Raw genomic sequence first — 17,720 nt, forward strand, 5'->3', positions numbered from 1 at the left:
CAAGAACAGACCCATAGCTCAACAGAACAGAATAGAGAGCCCAGATATAAACCCACACATATATGGTCAATTAATATACAATATAGGAGCCATGAATATACAGTGAGGAAAAGACAGCCTCCTCAGAAACTGAGGTGGGGAAAAGTGGACAGCTACATTCAAGAGAATGAAACTGTATTACATACACAAAAATAACTCCATACACAAAAATAAACCTGAAATGGATTAAAGACCTAAATATAAGACATGAAACCATAAAACTCAGAACATAGGCAAAAAGCTCTTGAACATAAGCATGAGTAATCTTTTTCTGGATATGTCTCCCTAGGTAAGGGAAACAAAAGCAAAAATAAACAAGTGGGTCTACATCAAACTGAAAATCTTGTGTACAGCAAAGGACAACATAAGCAAAACAAAAAGACAACCTACTGTATTGAAAAACATATTTACAAATGATATATCTGATAAGGGGCTAATATTCAAAGAATTATATATAAAGAATTCATATATATAAAGAATTCATATGACAACACCAAAAAACAAACAACCCAATTAAAAAATGGACAGAGAACGTGAATAGACTTTTTCTGAAAGAAGTCGTAAGATAGCCAACAGGCACATGAAAAGATGCTCTATATCACTAAACATCAGGGAAATCCAAATCAAAACCACAATGAGATGTCACCTCACACTAGTCAGAATGGCTACTAATCAAAACACAATAAATAACAAGTGCTGGCGAAGATGTGGAAAAAAGGGAACCCTCCTATACTGTTGGTGGGGATGTAAATTGGTGCAGCCACTGTGGAAAGCAGTATGGAGGTTCCTGACAAAAAACTAAAAATAGAAATACCACATGATCCAGTGATTTTCTTCTAGGAATTTACCTGAAGAAAACAGAATCCCTGATACATAAATATATATGCACCCCTATATTTACTGCCACATTATTTACAATAGCCAAGATATGGAAGCAACCTCAGTGTCTACCAACAGATGAATAAAGATATGGTACATATACACAATGGATTATTATTCAGCCATAAAAAAGAAAGACAACTTGCCATTTGTGGCAACATGGATGTGCCTAGAGGTATTATGCTAAGTGAAATAACCCAGGCAGAGAGAAACAAATACTGTATGATTTCACTTATAAGTGGAATCTAAATGCAAAACACTTGGATTCTGAGAAGACATGACACTGAGAAGTGACTGATGGTCACCACAGCAGAGGGGTTGGGGTGAGTGGGTGAAATAGGTGAAGGCGATAGAGGCACAAAATCTCAATCATAATATAAATTACTCACAGGGATGAAAGTACAGAATAGAGAATATAGTCAATAATTCAGTAACATCTCTTTCTATGTTGATAGACAGTAATTACACCAGTTGGGGCGAGCATCTAATAATGGAGATAACTGTCGAATCATTACTTTTCATACTTGAAACCAATTTAAAAATTTTTAATTAAAAACTAAGGCCTTATGACAGTAAATAACTTGCCCACAGTCAAACAGCTATTAAATGACAAAAGGACTCTGGCCCAGCCTAGCTCCAAAGTCTGAGTGTAAGCACTACACCCTACTCCCTTTCACATTCATTCATTCAAACTTTTATTACCTGCCTAGAGCAGGTCAAGCACTTTGCTAAAGCCTCGGTGAAGAGACAGAAAAAAAAAAAAAAAAGGCAGTCTCCATCCTCAAGAAACTTACATTTTTGTGCACACCAAAAAATGTAAAATGCTAATTAAACCACAAGTTCAGGACAGCAATTCTGGTTAAGTGAATCATCTAGAGAAAATCTAAGATACTGCATTCAAAAGGATTTATAATTCTCCTCATCTGTATATTTTTTTGAAAGCTACATATTTGATCTTTGTAATAAACCTTGTGAAGCAGATAGGGCATTCTCATGCTCATTTCATATATAAGAAACAGATAAAGGTATGCTGTCCTAAACAGCTTAGCAAAGATGCCACATCCCTTCTTAGGGTGTCTGCCCGATGCACAGAATCTGTTGCTGTTCAAAAAAAATGTTTGTCGTCAAATCATGGGTTCTTGGGGCAGCTCAAAAAGATGAACTGGGCAAAACTGATCCCCTTTCAAAAATTTAAATTACAAAACAGAGAGATGGGTCCATTTACTATGAGATATAAGATGATAGTGGATAGAGGACAGAGCCTGAAATGGTGAGATTAGAAAGCAGGTGGGCAGAAAAGAGAATTGAGGCTCAAGGAGACAGCAGACATGCCACATGGCCAGTCTTTGAGGGAAGAAGACAGATAATCCTTCCTTCCCCTATGACCCAGATGACTGTGATAAACCTCATTTTCCCTACAGACACTTAAGGTTTTTTGGAAAAGCAACTTCCAAATAGCACGCATACAAGAAATGACATTTCACACTCTTTCAACACAGAAATTTAGACACATAGTGAACTTGAGTATGAAAAAAGACTCCAGCTGTTATAACTGGCCACACAGGTTTCGTCTCCATGGTTTCTGTTTACTTCTTGCAAAAAAAAAAAAAAGGATAACATTGGCCTGCTCACAGCAACAAACATAAAAGTCAGAAGAGTGTGTCTTCAGAATTATCCAGGGATCATCCCTTCTCCCTCTGCCCTAATCCTCTCCCAAAACCTTTATTCATCCCCATGCTCCTCAAATGAGGAGACTTCTTATTCTCTATTACCTCTTATCAAAAGAAGAAAGCTATTAAATATCAATACTGACTAAAACTTTTACAACAAACCATTTCATCTCAGATTCTGTATATCATTTGTATGACATGAGGACAGACATCACCCAGAGGAGTGTCCCGGAGAGGTCAGGCATCGCGCCTAGCCCAGCACACCTCCTTCCCCAAACCAAGCGTGGAGGTCATGCTGTTAACCTCCCCCACTCTCCACCCCAAGCAACAGCCTGAAGTCTCAAGTTTCTGCAGTTCCGAGCTCTCTCACAGTGACAACACTAGGGTGATGAGCAGAGAGGCTTCTCAGGACCCCATGGGCAGAACTGAATCAAGCAGCAGGGGGAGAGAGAAGGCAGCCAAAGGGAGTGAGCCCTCACAGATCCATGTCCATGGAACACAGGGAACTTCCACGCCTGACATGTTCAACCTTAGCCTGAAGGATACAGGGTCCTTTTTCTAATGTGTGAATGATGCTTATGTAAACAACTAATGAGTAATTTAAAAATAAGAGGAAAAAAACGTTCATCTTGGTGGACCTATTACTAAAAACTGTTTAGGCCTAATTGCCATGCAATCCAGTAGCAATCATTTGCATCATTAAATGTATCAATTTTTGTGAGTTCATTTTGCTGCAACACTCTTAAAAATATGACAAATATTAAGAACTTAAAACATAAAAAGAACAATCACAAACCTTTATGCACAAGCCCCACTTAGAAAAGAGAGACAAGGGTGGACAGCACAGGTGGACAGTGAAGGAAGTTTAAGTGCACCACGAAGAACCAGACAAATTTTCAGCAGATAGTTTTTTTTTTTTTCTGGGGTGAAGTGGAGCGAGGGGGGATTTCTTAAGATTTATAAATCCTTACCCTGGTAAATACAAACTTAATATAAGTTACATGAAGATAATTTTCAACAGGCCCACAAAAATCACAAGTCTCACAGAGGAGGGAGATCAAAAGGCAAATAGCACATAACTCTAAATAAAGGTAAGGCTGGCCGGGTTGGAACATAGGGTGCGTCTTAACAATTCCAGTGAAAAGTATGGATAAGGCTTCTACTACACAGTAAAGAAAATAAGAGGGAAATGAGTGAAAGGGGAAAATATTTGAAGCTCAGTTTTGGACATACAACTTGAGAACATACTTTTTGAGAGGAACATAGAGGGAAGAATGTGGTGGTATTATTCCCTACATAAAACTAACCTGTGGTTATTCTTACCCCCTTTCACTCCAGCAGTCTTACCCACCTAAATGACTGGCATTGCATAAGCCAAACCTTGCAACAATCTTCAGTTCTCAGTGGCTCACATACCATAACCATCAAGAAATCCTAAAGGGTCTGCCTTCAAAATATTTTGCCACTTACCACCTCTACTTCTCAAACAACTGGAACCTTGGCCAAAGCCACCATCGCCTTTACTTTACGAGTAGCGTCCCAAGTACTACAGTCTACAATCAACACAACAGCCAAAGGACCTTTTGAAACTCAATATGGTCTGTTCCTCCCGTATTCAAAACCCTCCCAACTCACTGGCTTCCCATCTTACTTGGAGCAAAAGTTAAATTCCTCAGGAGGTTCACAAAGCTATTAGATCTACCTGTCTACCTGGTTTTCTCCTCCTACTCTATTCCCACTACTCCAGCAATGCTGGACTCTTTGCTCCTCTGGGTGCTTGCTTTGGGGCTTACTGTAGGCTTATGGATTCTGCAAACTGTTTCAAAAGCTCTTTCCCTAACCTCTTGCACCCACATACCTGCACAGCTCACCTGCTCAGGGCTTCATTTTCTAAGCCATGCCCTCCCATTCCCCCAACAAATATTTGTTCCCCATTGCAGCCCCAGCTCCTGGACAACTGGCTGCACATAGTAAGAGCTTAGTTATCATATGTGGAAAGACTGAGGGACCAAATGGTTTTGCATACTACGTATGTTTATAGAACCAAGAAATGGGTAGAACTTGAAAAAGTCTACAACTAAATTAAGAACAGGAGAAGGCAGTCCTCTTCCATTTGGCACACTGAGCAGGTTGTAGCTCCTAGAGGAGGAGGAGGGAAGTCTGGAGGCAGCAAGGAGTCCAACTGCCAAAAGAGGACCCACCCACATTCCATCTTGCCATAAAAGTCAATGTTTGCAGAGCTCAGCATGGCTCATCAATGCCCCAGAGCAGGTCTGCTATAAGCGGCTACATTATTTTAACTTGTAGATTTGCTATGGATCAAAAGGACATTTCCAAATATTACGGTTAATTTTCAGTTATGCCAATTTTAGTTAAGCATATGGCTCATGCCCATGTTTCTTGACACATGACAAAACTGTATTTATGAAAATGCTTCTAAAATAAAGAAGAATATATGCCACAAGGCTCAAAAATTTCTTCCCCTTTCTTTACTAAGCATTAAGGAAAACAGTAGCCAGCTACAAAACACTTTTCTATAGGCTTTTCGTGGATCATCCCACTTAATCCTCCCAATGAAGTGAGTACTATTATGAAGTTCAATTTACAAGAACAGAATAAAATAACCCCTCCAAAGCCACACTGCTAGTGAGTGGGAAAGTGAGGATGTAACCTAGGCAGGTTGGCCCCCAAGCCCAGTTTCGTGATGACTGAGCACCTGTCAGTTCTGCTTGTCCAACAACTATGGCAAATGGAGTCAAACAAAGCAAGACCTTATGTGATGAATGCTATACATTTACTTATCGAAAACTTTAAAAAAATATCTCCTATGCAACTAGAATTCAAAAGTCCAGTAAGTAGGAAAATACCATTTGACATTAGTATTAATCAAATATTAGCAAAAACTGATACAAAACTAACAGTTTTTCTTAAAATGGCAGAAAAGTCAAAGGAGAACAGTGAGAATAGACAAAATGTTTTGGGAGATTGCTTTGCAAAAGCAAACATTAATAAAACTGCTTCAAAATTAACAAGTAAATAAAGTTTTATAAATACAGCTACTCATGAAAAGCAGTTTCCTTTGGAACCATTTGACTGTGTACAAGTCAGTCAGAACAACTAACATTAGCAAATTTCATCAAATCCTAATGTTTTGAAGAGGAAATGTGACAAAAAAAAATTGAAAACAGGATTCTGTAAATATTTGAGAGGCTCTAATCAGAAGGAAGAGGAATTCCCTAATCAGGCATCTAATGAATGTGTCCTGATAAAGAGGGATAATAGAATGGAATGGAGGGAATTTTAGGCTAACAGATTACTTACAAAAACACTAACTCCCCACTATTGCAGCTTCCTCAAAGACCAAAACAACAATAAACAAGGACTTGATAAATCAAGGCTAGAAATCTACTTTCTATAAATATCCTGAACTCACATTCATAGTCCTTCATACTCTTCAAATGGCATCAACTTACTGAACCAAATCTTTGATTAAACAGTTCAAAGGTGAGAAACAATTTTGTGTTAAGCAAAGTCAGACTTCCGCGCTCCCTCCAGCAATAGGTGGGAAGGAACACAGAAGTCACCTTTGCCTCTTTTTAAGAGTTTTGTTGATTTGGTTCCGTGTTTGGAAACTTTCTAAAACAGGCATCAACCATCAACCTTGCACCTCAGAGCAGCTTCCCAGCACTTAAAGCACTAGCTGACCAACCCAGCAAGAGCCAAAGCCCTGTGCACGCCCCACACCATCTTTAGGGGGTCACTCGTGACCCCATCCTACCCTCAAATATCTCCTTCTATCCAAACCCCTCCCATCCCAAATGCAGTATCTCAACCCCTCCAGACTGAAAAGAGTGCCTTCCACAGTAACACTAACCTTATCTGATAAATTATTGGCTTTTTCCATGAAGAATGGAATAAAGACTATCCTTCCTCCCTCCTTCCTGGCGTTTCTCCTAGCCCTCAAACCAGGGCTCCCACCTTTTCCAGCCAATATAAATAACTATCCCTAGAACTCTAATTCCACGTTAGGAATTTGAGTTGGTATGGGCAAGAAATAGGGCAGCCAGCGGGGGAGGCGCTTGGGAATGGACCTGGTGCTGTGGCCCCATGGAGAGCACTCACTGTGTGGGCAGCTGCCCAGCCTTCCAGAACTTAGTACCTCTGGATTCTGCTTTAGCACAGGCTGTGGATGATCTGCTCCTCTCTCTTGTTCTCCCAACCCACTGAGGTATAGGCATCCACAATGAGTGGCAAAACTGCAAACACATAATAAAGTCTCCAAAACTGGCCATGCAGTCCCTACTCACTCCCGGGGTTTGAGTCATCAAGGTGAAAAAGAGAAGTTTGGCCTTAAAGTCCCTCAGGGTTTTTCTACTTTCACAATCAAGATCCAAGATTCAGCTCGAATCCTGAAGCCACCCCAGGCAGAATAAAGGGCCTGGAGAGTGTGCTAAATTAGCACTTCAGGCATTTTTGACAGTCATGTGGACTCCAAGGAGAGGTTACTAATATCCATCAGTATCCTACAGAAAAATGGATGGGAACACTTGATGATCTCTCACAGAAAATACTCAAGACGACAGAAACTGAAGTGGTAACACATCTAAAGCACAAGTAACAATTCCCTTTTATCTTTGGAAATGAATTCATTCAATGGAATACACACTGTGATTACTCTGTAAGAAAAAGTTCTAGCCAGCCTGGGAATCTCACACAGAGTATTACAACCACGCCTTTGATTTCTATTCCCCTCCCCCACATTTGGAGATTTTAAAACAAATGAAAGAACGCATTATTTCAGCTTAAGGCATAAGTGTAAGTCACATAAGAACAAAGAAGGTTTTATTACCACATTAAACATCAAGGAGGAAATGTGCTTACTGATAACTAATTTAGTGTCTTACACTATTAGGTTAGCGTTTGCTTTTTGCAAGCTTCTAGGCCAACTGATTTACAACATAGTGTACATAATTACTACAAATTGTAAATAACTGTAAATAATTGTATCCAAGACTGGAGGTAAAAATGGTCAGCTAGTGAGAAGGTCATTAAGGGAAGGAAGAAAAAAAAAAGCCCTTGGAAAAAAAATAGAACAAAGTACACAGAGAGAAAGGTACTCTTTGCGCCTCAGTGGTCTATAGAGCATTTTCCCTCCCTGCCTATAAAGTGATTTAATATTAACCATATTTCACTCTGGCAGAAGAGTTCGACCTCTTGATAAAAACTCCTTTTTGAAAGCGTCCCCCGCTTTGCCCCCACCAAAAAAATAATTATAATAATCCATATACACAGGAGAATGTGAAACAGACTGCCACAGGCCAGTGTCCTGGGCTTTTTGCCTAAGAAGTTTGCTCTCAGCGAGGAGAAAGGAAAATCCACACGCTAACAACAACAGATTGTACAGTGAACAGCCCTCCGCTTGCTGGCACACTTTCCCAACTAGCAGTTTCAACAGCTGTGCCCTGAGCCCATTCAAGAATTCCATCTCACAGGAAGTGTTTCAAATATAGTCATTTGATCTTTCATCATTTGCAAATGCACCTGCTAAGCCAAAAGTCTGACAGCCATATCCCCGGTGCCCTCTTATCCATCTTCACCAGTGGTCACGCGGGCTATTTCAGACTTGGACTAGACGAGGTACAAAGTACACAGAGCCCCTGCAAACACTTCTGCTGTTGCAGGAGGGCAGGTCTGACGTGCCGGAGTCCTTCCTGTCTCCCCACACCAACTTCCCAGTCACTCTTTTCCCGGAGCAGGTAAGAGAGTTTTGTTTTGTTCTCAGGCTTTCTTTTGCCAGGGCTTACCTCGAGGTGGCTTCCTCCCCTCCCTTGCCAGGGCTCCCCCCAACGGCCTGGTCCTTGCCGCTGGGGTGGTAGGCAGTTAGCACAACTCCCTGGGAACTGGAGAGCCAGCTCATGCTGACAGAAGGAGCATAATTTCTGCGATCCTGACACAGAGAAGGTGAAAGAAGTTCCTGGCGGCAGGGCTCGGCTCATTAGCATGGGCAGCTCCTCCCCGCGGTAATACACACAGGGGGGCGGGGCCTCTGCCCGCCGGGCCGCCCGGCTCGCCTATGAGAAGAGCTGTCACTCAGAGTATTGTTTCAACCCGGGCTTTTCCAGCGCCAGCGGCTTTCGCCAAGGGGGAGTAGGGGGTGGGGGAAGCAGACCTCTATTGCCTCAATCCCGAGTGATTCTCACCTGATTAAGCTGCCAGGTCGTGTGGACTCATCAATATAAGTACAAGCCATCTTGCTCAGGAAACAATGAGTTACTGCAGAAGTGTGTTGGGTTTCCCCCCCTTCCCAATTCCTGTTTCCGTCTGATAATTTCTGCTTCATGTAACATGAGTAAGGGCACTTCTTAACCCCTTCACGTTCAGCGTTAAAATCAACCATAGCAAAAACCAATGAACCCCTTGCTTTTGTCAAAACACCCTTCTGTACCTAAAAGAGACACACCAATATTGTAAAATGTTAAGTACTTTTTTATTCTCAGCAGTAACATCTGTTGAGTACCTACTATATTCCAGGTTCTCTCTGCCATGTGTTTTATGTTATCTCATTTCATTCAGTTAAATTCACACACAGACACACACCCTGTAAGATTGGTATCCTTATCATCTGCATTTTGCAGAATATAAGGAAAGAAAGAGGGTCAAATACCTTGTGTAAGATAACACAGTTATCTTGTGCCAGAAACTGGATTTTATCAGAATTCTAGGCTAAATTCCATTTTTTGAACAGCATGTAGTTCTTGTAGATTAAAAATCATAAAAAAATAGAGAGATTTCCATTTTAATTTTTTTTTTAAATCTCTCTCATATCTACAGTGAACTCTCATTTATAAAGGTCTTCCAAAAAAAAAAAGTTTTCCTAAAAACGATTATATCTTCCTCCCTCTACCTGCCACAACTGGTTGCGCACTCTTTGCATGTCCATCTCCTGCTGTCTCTTTTCTATCCCTATTGCCTGAGTCCTCTCCTGGCCCTATAATTTTACAATCAGCCTTTTAATTCATTTCCTTGCCTTTTCCTCTGAAGTATCCTTTACATTATTACCACACACAAGCACAGCCCTAATAAGGTCTCACCTTGCTTAAAAGCTTTCACTGACTCCCCATGGCTAACAGAGGCAGTTCCAAACTTCTGAGTCAACCAATGAACATCCTTACTACCTTTCCCACACAAGTCTTTCCATCTCATCTGCTAAACACCATTCCCTCTGGCCCCACTGTCTTTCCGTTCTCTTCCTTCCACATAATGTGCCTTCAGTGAATGTTGATAGGATAAAGAATTGAATGGATTGAATGAATTTATACTTAGAAGGTATACTAAAATTTTAAATTAAAACTGGCAATATTGAACAAGTGATTCCCATGGACATACCAGTTTGAATCCATGATGAAACATTCACCAATTCAGGCAAAATGAAAAATACAGGAAGAGTGGCTAAAAGTAAGCTGATTGGAGTATTTGAGTTTTGTCTTTTTAGTGTCCTTATGTGGAAAAATGATTAATGGTCCACATAGACTCTTCTGTTTTCTTGTAGCTGCTCTCAAATGTCAAAATACAGGAATCACTACCTTCTACAACTATTGGTGGTTGGCCATACACTCTATCTTTTGGAAACTCTCTTCTTTTTTTGTTTTCCTCTTCATTCCATTCCTTCTTTGCCTTGGACCTTTTCATCTTCTTTATTTTACCATTTTTCTTCTTAGTTTTCTATATAATCAGTCTATCACTGTCAGACATACCCTTTGACAGCTATAAGAACTGCCAATTCTGAGACAATGTGTGATAGAGATTTTGCCCATTTTGAACAAAATGATGATCTATATCTTTGCCTAATTATTCTCTCTCTACTTGCTCAATAGCAAGTGACAACATGCAGATTATAATGTAACTATTTTACAAATTCAAAATAATATTTGGATTCATAATAACCATGCTTGTCAATTTATGTGAGGCAGAAAACAGAATGTGATACAAATGATTTACATAGCTTTGTATATAAAATTTGAATCCTAATTAAACTTTCAACTTATATAGAAATCCTCTAGGCTTCTCTTTTATGCTCACAAAGCCCTGCTGTTACCAGTCTCGGACGTCTCCAGTCACAGACAGACAGCTGGTAGTGCACAGCCTCAAATATAGGGTCAAGTACATGAAAAACAGTTTTCAAACTTTTCTTTTGACCATCACAGAAGCAAACCTTACTACATGTGCTCCCTTGAAAGACTGTTCTTATTTTACATCCCAACTCCTACCAAGATTTAGCTAGAGTCCGTCCCTTATACCACATCACCCCTCCTTCAAGAGACACATTTTACGAAAAAGTGCTATTTTACTCCCTTCCACAAACCACTTTAAACAAACACTGAGAACCTAATGTCCTTGAAGATGTTAATATTCCAGGCTACTGATTGCATGCCAAACACTTTCCTGTTATGAAACATCTTACAAAGTAATTAACATCAAGACAGTTTAAACACTCATTTCATTCATTCCTTTCAAATGGGGTGTACAAGATGACATAGGAAGGGAAAAGGAAGCTGTAATTTATGTAGCCAAACAGTTTGTTAAAAATAGGGTGGAGATAGTAATGCAGCTTCCGACAATTTGACAACCATGTTCAAAAATAATGAAAAAAAAAATTCTTATGTTCAAGGCTAGTACCATCAAAGAGTTTTGTAACTGGTTTATACCTTCACTTAGGAGCCTATTTAGTGTGTGGAAATAAAATTGCAATGGAATCAACATATTTATCAAAATTTTTCTCAATTGGTTTCTGTTGCTTTAAATGGAATTAAGTAAGGAGGATGTGTATAATCGAAGTCTATACGATGGCTGAAAGCCTGTATATGACACAAGGTCACATGAAAACTGACATTTTAATTGGCAAAGTTAAACTCAATTTAAAATATATTATAACAAGAACTTGAATAAATTAATCATCAACTGTGAAGGTTTACATAGGTTAAAACTAGATTTAAATGTAGCTTTGACTAATGAAGAGGGAGTGTTTTAATATCCCCTACCTGATGTTTCATCAAGACTGAATAATTCTCATGCACTTTCAAGCAGCCAACTTTGTACTGGGGAGCTATGATGCAAAATTATTCTGAATACAGAATCTAAACCTCCCTCCTTGGAGGCATTCATTGTTACTAATTCTGCCTCTGAACCAACAAGGAAAAAGCCTTTTCCCTATTTCCAGACAGCTCTAGAAATTTCCTCAAAGTTATTTTCTTAACCTCCTCCAGGGAGAAAATACTAGCCATGCCTGGAATAATTTGTAACTGCTATTGCCAGAGGCTAATTTAGGCTTCTTGGCAAACAAAGTTTTTGTCTAGTATTTAAATTTCCAACCCCAAAGTTAAAAGAGTTTATTACCAATAAATAATAGCTAATGTTGGAGTATTTACTCTTTGCTAGACATGGTACACACAGTCTTTTATTTAATCCTCGCTACAGCCCTGAGAGATAAATATTAGAATTACACCCACTGTAGAGATGAGAAATATGAGGTCTATCTGCTAGTAGGCACCAGAACAAAGATACGTAAACCTGGGTTTATATAATAACCATTGGGCCTGAGTTTTTAAACCCTGCAAAGGTTACAGCTCTCCTGGAATTGACTGTATGTTGTTTATGAAAAAACTCACATGAGTAATTAATGAGGTAAAATAATCTTTAGGAAATCTAAAGTGTTTAAACAAATGGAATATAGATATCAATGTAATGAATGCTATGTAGGTTTATATTCAGACAGGGACAAACACAATAGTTTCTCTCCTGGTATTTTGAAACTTCTTTTTTATGTCATATTACTGGGGGAGCATGGCTTAGGCTGCATACTACTGTACAACCTGATACCCTTTTTATAAATAGGGCACCTAGAATGTTCAGCAACACCCCTGGTTTTGCTTCTCTGGTGAAGAAATTACTCACATGCTCCCGACAAGTGCACAAACTGGTGGCAAAAACAACTACTTTAAAAACCATGAAAGCTACCAGCAGCATCAGAGCTCAGCCTGAATCACTAACTTTTCAAAAAGGGGTGTCAAGAAATAGAAAAATATTAGTATCCTTTTCATTACACAAAGCTTCACCAGTTTCCCAGAGGGTGTCTAGATATTTGCTGGAGAAGTTTTAGTTTGTAAAAGAAAAACCCTCAAGTTAATTTCAGAGAAGAATTTACTTTGGGAGTTTGGCTCATTTAATAGTAATTATAGCTGGTTAGTTGAATGAGTAAATCTTTTTATTTTTAAAGATGCAAAGCAAGCAGAATTATTTGGGACAAATAGCCACCATGCTAACAGAGGTTGGAAATTTAAATACTAGACAAAATTTTGAATACTGGTATAGAGAAGCAAAACACATTCTCAATTTCTCTGCAAGAAAAACATCTCAGAACTTTTTTTCAGGTTTGCTTCTACTCAGATGAATGGGAGAGTAACAGTTCTTGACCTCCTAGCTTAACTTAACTTCGAGTCTTGGAGGATTCCAGGGAGGCCTGCCTTGACATAAGCCTGTATCTGGCAAGTTATAGGAAGTCTAAGGTTCTCTGCAGCTGCTATGTATGTCTGGGAATCAGTGTTTTCAGGAATTCTTACTATTAAAAACTGAGTTGCATATAAAAGAAAATATGTACATTACTTTGTGGGAAAATAGCCCTTTCATTAAAATTTATGTTGGAAAGAATTTATTTTGTTTCTTATTTGACCATTTGGCATTTTGTTTGCTGAAATAATCATTAATATTTTTTCAAGTAAGTGAGTCATAGTGCCTGGTGAAAAATTTTATACCATATTCTACCATATTTTCTCAATTCTAAAAAACAGATTATAACATTTTGAAATTTAGCATATACCTTAAAATTAGACTGTTTTATATGGTGGCAACACTTATTTCCCAAAAATCTATTAACTTGGTTTATTTCACAATTAATGGCAACTCGGAATCCAGGATGTAAAATATTCTGTCTCTGCAAAATGTTGGTATAGCATATTTACTTCATTGGGTATAATGTATTTGCTTCATTGGTTATAATTTACTTATTTCATTGGAAACTTAAATTTAATTAAGTAAATTATATCCAAAATTTTGAGTATATTTACTTGTACTTTCTTCAGTCAGAGCCCATCACTCTTAAATAATGTCTTCAAACTTCTGCCCCTCCCCCTGCCCCCCAAAATCCACAAGGTTCTCTGTAATTCAAATAATGAAAAAATCTGAATTCCACTTCATAGAGTAAAAAATAGATACTTTCCATCAATCTGTCTTCTTGCTAACTGTATTTCACTTTGTATTTTTCTTTAAAAGTATGTAGGATATATTTTTTTTCCTTTCCCAATAATGAAATTACATGCTTAATATCAGATATGTCATATTCCTGCAGGTTAGGATTAATAAATAACAATAAACATAATAAAATTCCTTCCTGTCATCATCCTTTGAAGCATATCACCTACATCAAATACCCACAAACACTGTAGACTAAATATATTCATAAAGAACAGCTTTTATCAGGAAGAGAAGTGCCTCAGTATGACAAAGGTAGACTATTCTCTCAGAGTTTCCACACACATGTTCTATCACATTGCTTCATCCTCTTACATAAGAGCAATTTCTAAAAATTTTTCCAGAAGGTGAATATAACCTTCCAAGTCTATGAGTTTAGAATCACACTCAGATGTTCTAGGAAATTTATGTCAGTATAAATTATCAAGGATTCAAATCAAGGCAGTAGAACCACATATCTGGTCACAAAAATGAGACATATATCAGAATTCTCCTCACTGCCAGTCTGCTACTCTCAAAAGTAATACTTGTCTTGCCTCCAAAGATCATCCAGAACAAAGCTGCAGAGAACAAATGACCTTCCACAGGGAGGGCAAACAGTAGAAGTGAAGGCACGGTTCTGGCCCAACTGCTTACACAAACTCAAGGTGTGTTCAGAGCCAAAGAGCTGTGAAGAATGTGAGATGGGGAAGGGGAGACAGGACAAACAGAGCCAATGTAAAAAATACATAAATTCGTAGCAGATGTTTAGGGACACAGAGCCTTGCAAGTATTTAGTCTGTATTCCACAAGCAGTGAGGAATAATCAAAGACTACTGAACAAGATAGTACTGATTCAGCTCTACTAGAAGAAAGAACACTATGTGGCTGTAAATAGCATAGATGGGAGAAAAAGATAGAGAAGACAGATCTGCTAGGAGATTGCTGGAGTAGCACACATCAATCAGGTGGTGTGCAGAATCTCCCAATGCACGGTACATGAGCAGGGGCAGCGCAGAGACGCACTGCGGCAGTGGGATCTTAGCACTCAGCAGATCTATGGAGGTGGGACTGGAAGAAGGAACTGTCCAAAATTACCCCAAGGTTTCCAACCCGGATGGATGGAGATGTCTAACAAATGGTTAAAAACAAAGTTGTTTAAAGAAGAGGGTCTGATACGTCCCCACAGGGGAAGGCCTCAAGCAACATATTTCTGAAGTACCTGGAGACAGCAGAGATAAGGACAAAGTGATGAAAACTTTCCTTTCATAATTGAAGTTTTGGATGCCTAGTTGTCATATTATACTATCTCTAGAAGTTTTCAACCTCCCCAAGGGAATTAGTTGGTTTGGTTTTGTTTTGTTTTCTTCTGTGCCTGCCTCACAGATGAGTATACATTTATCCATTTATCAGGAATGCTTAATTTCCACACTGGGAGTCCACTTAGATCCACTGAACTCCAAACTGTTTCAGACTATGAAAGTTTTCCATCAAGGACAATGGATTAAGGGAAGAAGAAAGACAGGAAAGGTGAATGCATTCAATACCCAAAGTTTCAGGCACTGGCTAGGCCTTTAAAATGTTTCCTCTTAATCCCCCATCTTATATACAGGGACACTAAGCTGTAAGCGGCATGCACACATTGTCCAATTTCATACATTTAGCCCCTGGCAGAGTTTGGAAGCAAGCTAGGCTCATTCAGAAACCTAACTGCAATATCAAACAACAGGTACCCACATTCTCTTCATTTAAGTTCAATATTTTATTACAGAAATAAATCTATTTCCTTGTTATTTGATCCATTTGCCAGCTAATTAAAAATGTGGTTTCCAAATAGGAAAAAGAAATGCTGAGGCTAACAAAACCAATCTTGTAATTGGAATTTTTCAGGCAAAACTGAAAATGTAAAAGCAATTTCCATAGCTCCTACCAGTGATTCCACCCTGGATGTTTAAGGCCTGGGGGTCTAATATCCACTGTCTCTTGGCCTATTATATTATAGCAATGATAACTTGTATTTAGTTTTGTATCAAGCTCTGGGGTTTTAGTACCGTTCTTTAATTTCAGTCCATTCTTACAGTTTTGTCCTATCCAAACAAAAGAGTAGTATGAATTGATTTATGGATTATAGTATTTTTGAACATTGGGTTTATACCACCTTGAACCAATTTTCTGTGAACAATGAGACAAGGAAAACATCTGCTCCCAAAATGTTAGGCCAGGTGATATAATATCCTTTTCCCTCTTCCTTTTCCTCTTCTTTAAATAGAGGCCCATCCTCGTTTACAGGATGACGGCAAGAGGTAAAATCCTTTCCAAAAAGGATGTAGTGTATAATATTGTTATTAAGATACTGTGTAAAACTGTTACACAGGTTGCCTACAGAAATCTATTATCCAAAAAGTAGTTAAGCTCTTACATGTGGATAGTGAGAAGCCTAACAGAGCACTGGGGAATAATGGAAAATCAGGCTTCTCAGAGGTCCTTCTCTAAATTCACTCATGCTGCGAAGCCTCTGTTCCTGAATCTGTAAAACAGAAATTATAGCTCCTACCCAACATGGCTATTCAAAGGTACAAATAAGCTGATGGAGGGGGTGGAGAGAAAAGAGGAAAAAGCATTCACTGAATGTGTTCACTGATTGTCTATTTAGTGCACAACCCTAATTGAATGCTTTATTCCCATCATACAGATGAGAACACTGTGACTTCAAGATTAATGTCAGGACAAGCTCTTTGCTCAGATATTTCTTTTAATGGCAGTGCCAGGATTCACAATAACATTCCTTTGATATAAAATCCATGCTTTTCCCATTATCCTATACTATATATAAAGCAGCATACACATTAAGGTGAGTTTGTATATATTATTACTGTTGTTTACCAAATTTAAGAAACCAGGCCTTTTGTAGACTCACCATTACTCTGCATGCTATCTGTAAAGAAAAAATATTTCCAATAATATTATGAACACCACCAGTTGAAAATTCCATCCCAATTTCAGAGAAGTTCAAGTGTGAGAAACAGATATACACTGCAGGATCGATGAAATATAGGAATAGAACGACCAAACAGAATTTTTAAATTTCACCCAAAAGTCAAACTTTTTTAAGATGTGTCAGGTATTTCAAATCTTTAATAAATGATACTGATATAGTCATTTATTTAGTCAATAATTTATATATTTAAGTACTATGTGTTTAGCACTATCTCAACCCTCAAAGACGTGTTACCAAAAAATAACAATCAAATTACCAAATGTTACCAAAAACATGATACCAGAAAATAGCAATCAAGTAAATGCTTTGGATAAGGGGATAGAAACACTTCAAAGGTAAAGGGAAACACAAAAGTATGGAGTAGTCAGTTCTTCCAGATATGGTTCAAATGTTAGTCTCTCCATGGAGAACACAAAGGCTGAGTTAGTTGCAGGTAGTTGCCCGAACTAGTTACTTCCTCATCTCTCTTACAAATAACTGACTTCAAATGTAAAGCCCCCATCTTTAATATGAAAAACAAGGAAGAAATCTGGAGTAGGGGTTATCTGTTCATCCTTCATCTTTAAGGAGGCTCATGGCTTTTCAGAGTAGTACAGAAGTCCTTGCAATGAGGCATAGTTTAATTGGAACCTGTCCAGGCCTGAATTCTTCCAGACTTTGCATGTTACCACTTATACCTGTCATATTCGCTGGCTTGATCTGGGGATCCTGGAAAGACTTTGGGACTGTCCCTTGGCTGACCCACATGAAAGCATCTTCACTGAGCCCATCTGCTGGGGTGAGAGTCTGTATTCTCTGCAGGGGTACATGAGCCCCGAGCGAGGTCCAGAACCCATCTGACGTGCCCTGGA

The 17,720-nt window shown here is 38.7% G+C and overlaps 1 protein-coding gene across 5 annotated transcripts in view; it reads right to left on the bottom strand.

Annotated features, from left to right (window-relative positions):
* The window catches only part of ARHGAP18 (Rho GTPase activating protein 18), a 162,133-nt gene that overhangs the window by 107,885 nt on the left and 36,528 nt on the right, over window positions 1-17,720 (bottom strand). For 2 of the 5 annotated variants that reach the window (XM_073219603.1, XM_073219598.1), the window contains exon 1: window positions 8,789-8,853. The exons of 1 other annotated variant lie outside the window; for it this stretch is intronic. In XM_073219603.1, coding sequence (XP_073075704.1) covers window positions 8,789-8,838 — 50 coding nt within the window. In that variant the 5' untranslated portion in view covers window positions 8,839-8,853. Of the gene's footprint in view, window positions 1-8,392; window positions 8,591-8,788; window positions 8,854-17,720 lie in introns of those variants that run through there. 2 more of the 5 variants (XM_017656236.3, XM_073219600.1) reach the window with 2 other exon arrangements.

Source organism: Manis javanica, chromosome 13, assembly GCF_040802235.1.
Source record: "Manis javanica isolate MJ-LG chromosome 13, MJ_LKY, whole genome shotgun sequence".
Lineage (NCBI taxonomy): Eukaryota > Metazoa > Chordata > Mammalia > Pholidota > Manidae > Manis > Manis javanica.